The sequence below is a fragment of the Rhinopithecus bieti genome, unplaced genomic scaffold (assembly GCF_001698545.2).
Source record: "Rhinopithecus bieti isolate Rb0 unplaced genomic scaffold, ASM169854v2 scaffold_6935, whole genome shotgun sequence".
NCBI lineage: Eukaryota > Metazoa > Chordata > Mammalia > Primates > Cercopithecidae > Rhinopithecus > Rhinopithecus bieti.
Window position 1 is genome coordinate 1,638,522 of NW_016805255.1, and position 7,746 is coordinate 1,646,267.

The 7,746-nt window shown below is 49.7% G+C and overlaps 1 protein-coding gene across 1 annotated transcript in view; it reads right to left on the reverse strand.

Annotated features, from left to right (window-relative positions):
- Positions 1-2,500, reverse strand: part of CRACDL (CRACD like) — a 76,713-nt gene extending 74,213 nt beyond the window's left edge. Inside the window, 2 exon segments of the mRNA XM_017871882.1 lie at positions 1,601-1,685; positions 2,037-2,500. Coding sequence (XP_017727371.1) covers positions 1,601-1,685; positions 2,037-2,076 — 125 coding nt within the window. The 5' untranslated portion in view covers positions 2,077-2,500.
- Positions 2,501-7,746: the final 5,246 nt, after the last annotated feature.

A 7,746-nucleotide genomic window follows, 5' to 3' on the forward strand; every position in this document is an offset into this window, starting at 1 on the left:
TTTAACTTCACGAGTTTATTAAGGTAATATACTCCATTTTTGTATGCATATATCCCCAAAATAATGCTTAATTTATCTAGGACCCCTACATTTGTGACTGACATTCCTGCAGCACAGCAGAGGCGGAGCTGAATTTGTTTTGGTTTTTGTTTTTCAGTGGGAAATAATGCTCCAAAGCCTATTACCAAGACATAACATCACCACTCCGTCCTGGCCCATACAAAACGGGCGGAATCCGGCAATGAGGTTTCATTATTAGTAAAAAGAGTTTTATGAAACCATAACAATGCTGATGACTTACATGCACAGGGCTTTACCCAGCACAAGGCCCTGTCCTCACAAGGAATCTTTGAGTTGTTGGGTGACTACTCGTTTGCAACAAAAGAAAGTGAGGCTTTGAGGATGGACTGTCTGCGCCAACGCCCCGAGCACCCTCCAACCCCTGCTGCCAGGCAGTGGGTGGGTCTTTCCAAAGAAGGAACAACAATGTCCCAAAACCTTTCACCCAGCTCAAGTGATGTGCGGATGTAACAATCACCTGTACTGACGGAGACTGCCCGGCTGGGAATTTTCCATGTGGGGTACAAGAAACACAAATCTGTTTATTTATGCTAAGCAAATGAATTTTAATCAAGCCATAGCTCTACTTCCCTCTGCACCACTGTGCACAGAGTCAAAATGCACTGAGAGGCCGGGTGCGATGCCTCACGCCTATAATCCCAGCTCTTTAGGAGGCCGAGGTGGGCGGATCACGAGGTCAGGAGATCGAGACCATCCTAGCAAACACGGTGATACCCCGTCTCTACTAAAAATACAAAAAAAAAAAAATTAGCCGGGCGTGGTGGCGGGCGCCTGTGGTCCCAGCTTCTCGGGAGGCTGAGGCAGGAGAATGGCGTGAACCCGGGAGGCGGCGGAACTTTCAGTGAGAGGAGATCGCGCCACTGCACTCCAGCCTGGGCGACAGAGCGAGACTCCGTCTCAAAAAAATAAAAAAATTTAAAAAAAAAATTTTTTTTTTTTTAAATGCACTGAGAGCCAAACACCTTCCAGGGATAGGGTCACCTACAGCAGGACAAGATGTCTCTGTGCAGGGCTCCGGCTTTGGCTGTGCAGGAGCTCATGCAGAGCGTCTTCCAAGGCTGTGGCTATCAGTTGAGCACAAGTCCTTTGGTGCTGAGCTTTAGGTAGTGGCATAATTACAATTATCTGTAAACTTTGACCTCTGCTGCCTTCCCTTCACTCAAAGAATATCAACTATGCCATGGAGATCCCAACTGTAAGCGCGGTATGGTAAGAATGGCACACTCTGCTCACCCAGCCCTCCTTCCCTTTCCCTCTCCCTTTCTCTTTATGAATATGTGTGTGTGTCATAAAGGAAACAAAGAAAATCCTTATTTTGCTCCAGAATTTACACAACTCAAGGAGATAAAAAGTATGTAAGGAAGGAGGTCATAAACATTCTAGAACATAAGGTAACAGACGCTGCAGGTTTATCCATAGGCCTCAGGGGATGGTGGTCACCCATGCCCTGGTGGTCACGGCCTGGCCTCCCCTCCCTCGCGTCTCTCCCCCACCACCTTTTTGCTCTCAGAGGGCCCACCTGGGGTCAGGCCTGACGCACTGGTAAAAGGCAGCCATCCTCCTGAGTGTGTTGTGAGCATCCAGCTCTCTCATCCTCCTGGAAGCTAGCAGCAGGGAGAAGAGTGGGCCTCCCTGTCCTCTGAGTGGTCTAGGGCCCACAGGTCACCACTGGTTGCTGATCAAGAGCCCTTGTCCCCATCTCTCACAGAAGCACCCACGGGCCAGGAGGAAGTGGGGCTTCTGCCAAGCCCAGCCCTCCTGTGCCCCGTGAGCTCCTTGGGCGGGTGCACAGGCACACAACAGAAAAGGCCGTCTAAGAAACGCATGCACTTCCGCCTTCCACTCCAAGCCCTGAAGGCCGGGATGGGGGTGGCCTGGCTCTGTAGGGAGCTGGACTTGCCTCCCTGTGATTGGCATCCCCGCTGAGTTGCTTGGGCTTTGTTGATTGTGCTCACCATGGCAGCAGGCAAAGGGCAACGGCAGGTGAGGCTGCATTCCCCATCTGAGGAAGGGCAGGGCTCAGGAAGAAAGAAGAATGCTGAGAAAATCAGAAACAGCTTCCGAGCCAGACACACCCAGGCCCAGGGCTCTCCTCTCTCATTCCAGCACCAAAACCACACGGCCCCTCCTGCCTCGCCTTGATGTCCACTTGCTATCTCAGTGCGAGGGACCGTGTGGGAGGCACGCTCGTCTCTGCCCTGCACACTTGCTCCTCAGTTTGTTTTCTTTTCACTTTTCCTTAAAGGCTCATCGTGTTACCTCAGGTCCTTGATATGCTTTGTTAACTGCTTTCCTGGGGCCTTCCCAATGCTCCTATACCAGGGACCTGCTTGCCCCACTCATTGTCCCACTGATGGGATTTCCAGCCCTCCCCTTGGAGCCCACACCTGGCAGGTGCAGGGGCCACGCCTTCCCAAAAGAAATCACCCACTGAACCTGCCCAGCCGGCTCCCCAGCCGCCCCACGTGACAAAGCCACTTGCCCTAGTAGCTCCTCTCTGATTACCTGCAGCTGCCACTTTAAAATAATAGACTCCTGCAAGCGGCATCACAATGCCACCTGACTCAAGTTCCTCCCAAGTCTGATGGCTGCCAACTGCAACCGGTACAGTCAGCAGTTTCCAGGCAATATCTGGAATGTTGACAGAGGGCTCTGGGTGGCAGGTGTGATTCTATGTTACTAAAACCCAGGAACAGGCAGCAGCAAGGGCGACTTCTGAAGATGGTTCTGAAGAAGTCCTAGTTTGCTTTCTGTTTTCCAAATGGCAACTCTACGTAGAATTCTACTCAAATGGCCTACAGTTTAAATAATAAAGCACAACAAACACATTTGATGACGACAGAAGAAAGCAGTGAGTTCACAGGAGAGCTCAGATGATAATCACGCAGCGCGCTGAAGGTACTTTACATACATTTGCCCTTTGTGCAATTAGAGTCTGCAGCCCACTGTGCTCCTGCCAACAACGTGGCCTTCTCCCAGGGAGAGGACCAGATAGCTGGTGGAGAGTCCCCTGTGTCCTGGGAGGTGGTGCAGGGGCCCCTGCAGCAGAGTGGATTTACTAAAGGGACAGGGACTGGGCCCTTGAAGTCTCTAAAGACTGTCTCTGCCCAGCAGCACGAGCAGCCAAAGCCCACAAGGCCCATGGTGGCAATTCCACCCCGCTCAGTGAGCCGGACTGAGCCTGCAGCTTGCCTCTGCCACTAGCTTTCCCCTGCTCTGGGCATGTGACCTGCCCCCTGTCAGCAGCAGGCCCCCTCAGGAGCCTCTTCAGTACTCTGTCTCCACGGAAGCCCAGCATGCAGGTCATGCCCGGCACAGAGTGGCCCAATGCCCCAACAAGACACCACTCCACACTGAGACAAAGCCCCCAAAGGGAGGCGCTGCCACATCGCGTGAATGCCCAGGGACCAAGAGATTGGCTGAAGAGCAGGGGTAGCAACACACCTGCAGGCCTTGACACCTCCTCTCGCTGCCCCTCCACTGCCTCCCAGCGTGCTCGCCACAGCACGGTGCACACGTTACCTCTCTGCTCAAATTTCAGGAGCAGAAAATGTCAGGAGTTTTCTTTCTTTGCCCTTCTTTGCTGTGCCCAAGCCATACGTTCCCTGAGACATCAGAGAACCAGATGAAAAGGTCAGTGACACCCATGTGTATCTATTAAAATCGAATTTATAAACCGCAACAGAAAATACCTTATGCAAGGACATCTAAGGACTTTGTGATAGGCCCTCCTTAGGCCCTAGGCTCATTTCATTCAGAGGGAAGGAAATGAACATTTGTTAAGCACATCTCAGGTCTCATTCAAGGCTCACAACTAGCTATGAGTTAAATGGTCCATCGCTTTTTTTTGCAGGTGAGGAAATAGAGGGTCTGAGCAGCTAAGCAACCAGTCCAAGATGACTGAGGCAGTCAGTGGAATATCCGACCCTGAAATCAAGGTCTGTGCCCTCGCAAGTGTGAGCTCTTCCCCATGATGGCAGCTGCCTCCCAAGAAACCCTGGCCAAGAGTCTGAGTGACCAAGAAAGCTATATCCTTTCTGGGCTGGAATGTGGCAGCATGTATCAAAACCTGCTGCTCTAGTAATTTCACTTCTGGGGAATTTGTCCCAAGGAGATAATCCTGCATTCTTATAACAGTGTCCTGGAAACATCCTAAAGGCCCACCAGTAGGAGACATAGGCAGGAGACCAGACACAGCAGCAGGACACAGTCATATGAGGGATGTTATCCAGTCACTAGAAATCATGATACAGGAAAATATTCAGTGATGTGGGACGATACCAACATACACTGCAATGGGGGCAGAATCAGCTCTGACAGACTCCCAAGAGTATCCAATAGCAAAGTCAGGGAATCAATCTGAGTATCCATCAGCAAATGACTGGATAAAGAAAAGGTGGTGCGTGTACACCATGGAATACTACACAGCTGTAAAAAAGGGTAAAAAAGGAATGAAATCAATGTCCTTTCAGCACACAGACGGAGGCTGGGGGCATGTACACCATGGAATACTACAACAGCCGTAAAAAAGGAGTGAAATCGTGTCTTTCCAGCAAGCACAGGACGGGAGCTGGGGGGCATGTACACCATGGAATACTACCACAGCCCATAAAAAGGACAATTGAAAATCGTGTCCTTTCCAGCAACCACCAAGACGGAGCTGGGGGGCATGTACACCATGGAAACTAACACAGCCGTAAAAAAGGAGTGAAATCATGTCCTTCCAGCAAACACAGACGGAGCTGGGGGCAATGTACACCATGGAATACTACACAGACTCTAAAAAAGGAATGAAATCCATGTCCTTTCCAGGCACACAGACCGGAGCTGGGGCATGTACAGCGCATGGAACATATACTACACAGCCGTTAAAAAAGGATGAAATCATGGTTCCGTTTCAGCAACACAGAACGGAGCTTGGGGGCATGATCACACCATGGGGGAATACTAACAGCCGTAAAAAAGGAATGAAATCATGTCCTTTCCAGCAAACCACAATGACGAGCTGGGGATGTACACCATGGGAATACTACACAGCCGTAAAAAAGGAAATGAAATAATGTCCTTTCCAGCAACACAGATGGAGCTGGGGGCATGATCCTAAGTGAAACAACTCAGAATCAGAAAATCAAATACCAGGCCAGATGCGGTGGCTCATGCCTGGAATCCCAGCACTTTGGGAGGCCGAGGTGGGCGGATCACTTGAGGTCAGGAGTTCAAGACCAGCCTGGCCAACACCATCTCTACTAAAAATACAAAAATTAGCTTGGTGTGGTGGCACATGCCTGTAATCCCAGCTACTAGGGAGGCTGAGGCAAGAGAATTGCTTGAACCTTGGAGGCGGAGGTTGCAGTGAGCCAAGATCGCACCACTGCACTCCAGTCTGGGTGACAGAGTAAGACTCTGTCTCAAAAAGAAAAGAAAAGAAAAGATCACATGTTCTCACTTATAAGTGTGAACTAAACAAGGGGTACACATGGACATAAAGATGGAAGCATTAGACAATGGGGACTCCAAAAGGGGGAGGGTGGAAAAATTATTTATTTGGTACAATGTTGACTGTTTGGGTGATGGGTACACTAGAAGCCCAAACCTCACCATTATATTATAAAATACATCCATGCAAAAAACCTGCACTTGTATCCCTGGAGTAAAAAAATTAAAAATAAATAAAATAAAAGTGAGGCTGTATCCCCATCATTTGAAGAGCTTGCTCAGCACGGATTCTGCTTCAGTAAGCCTGGGCTGCAGCCCAAGACGCTTGCATGTCTAACAAGCTCCCAGGTGATGCTGACGATGCTGCCTGTGGCCCTTCCTTTGATGAGTGCCACGTGTGCAAAATGATGTCTGCAGTAAGAACCCGTTTTTATTTTTATGAAGCTCTTAGTGCATAGAATAAATAAAGGAAGGATCACAAAATGATGCGAACTGACGTCGTCTCTGGGTCATGGAACGATGTTCATTTTCAACTGTCTCGTGCTTTTTCACGCTTCCTAAGTTTTCTGACTTCGCATGCATTTTGTTCAGAATTAGAAGAAGCTCCAATGGTTTCTTTTAGAGACAAGGCAGTGTGATGTAAAAAGACTGGGATTTGGGGCCCAGGATTTGGAGTTAAGTTACTTCCCCTCTCTGAGGCTCAGTTTCCTAACTTGGAAACCTCATGCCTAAGCGATGGTGAGAATTGAAACAGATCCTATGGGTAAGTTTCTATACAGTGCCTGGCACACAGAAGGAACTCTCGATGTCAGGACCTGCCTTCTCCACTGCTGGGAACAAGATCTCGTGTCTATGAGGGGCAATGTCTGTCATTTTCACAAAGTACTTTTGCACCGGTTCCCTTGTTTGTCTCCACATCATCTCAGTGACAGAGGCTGGAGGAGAAGCTATCGCTGTAGAACTTGACACATCATCTCAGTGACAGAGGCTGGAGGAGAAGCTATCGCTGTAGAACCTGAGAGCAACCAAGCCGCCCAAGGCCACAGAGCAAGTCAGCATGGGTGCCTGGAACCTCTGTCCCCAGAACACAGCTTCCCTTCTGGGCTCCACTACCTCTAATGCACCCATTGCATGACCCACACACAGGGACCACAGTGGCTGAGCTCTGACACCAGGATGGGAACAGGCCCACTGCTGAACTGGCCTGGGACCGAGATACAGAACTGGAGTCTCTCTGGGCCTGCCAGGACACAGGCTAGAGGATCCCACACACGATGTGCCGCTTAGCCCACCACCCCTCTAAGAGGAGCCCTCACTCACTCGTGGGGATTTAAAAACATGACAATGTGCTTTTCCTCATGGAACATTTTGAACATCTCGTCTGTTGAAATAACTCCACAACGGGCCGGGTGTGGTGGCTCATGCCTGGAATCTCAGCACTTTGGGAAGCCAAGGCAGGCGGATTACCTGAGGTCAGGAATTCGAGACCAGCCTGGCCAACATGGAGAAACCACATCTCTACTAAAAATACAAAAATTAGTCAGGCATGGTGGCATATGCCTGTAATTCCCAGCTACTCAGGTGGCTGAGGCACAAAAATCGCTTGAACCCAGGAGGCAGAGGTTACAGTGAGCTGAGATTATGCCACTGCACTCCAACCTGGGTGACTGAGTGAGACTCTGTCTAAAAAAAAAAAAAAAAAAAGAAATAATTCCACGAGACAAGTTTGCTACTGGTAAGTTCTTTTCAGCTGCAAAGGCAGTCAACCAATTATAGCCCCAAAGCCCAACTGAGCACTCAAATTACTTAGATCGGTTGTTTACAATGCTCAGAAATGAGTTAGGTAACTTCAGAATCTTCCCTTTGCTGTGTGTGGTTCCGGGTAAACTTCTGTAAGTGGCACCTGCCACATATACATGCTTTTCTCGCTTAATATCCCAAAGTGAGGCTATATAGAACCCAATAGCCATCATGGATTACATTGATCCCTGATCAAAATCAAAACAGGAAACTGCAGCTGCAGCTCATGTTGCCACCCTGATGATTTTTCACAGTTCCTTCCAGGTGGACATGGCTCTGTGGGAACACCAGAGTGAAACCCGAGGGTTGTGCCCTAGCCGGAGTCAGGAGGCTCCGCACAGGCTGCTGGGCAGAATCATGGCACCTTGCGCCTCATGGGGCCAGTCTCCCTCCACTGGAGCCCAGAAGGGAAGCTGTGTTCTGGGGACA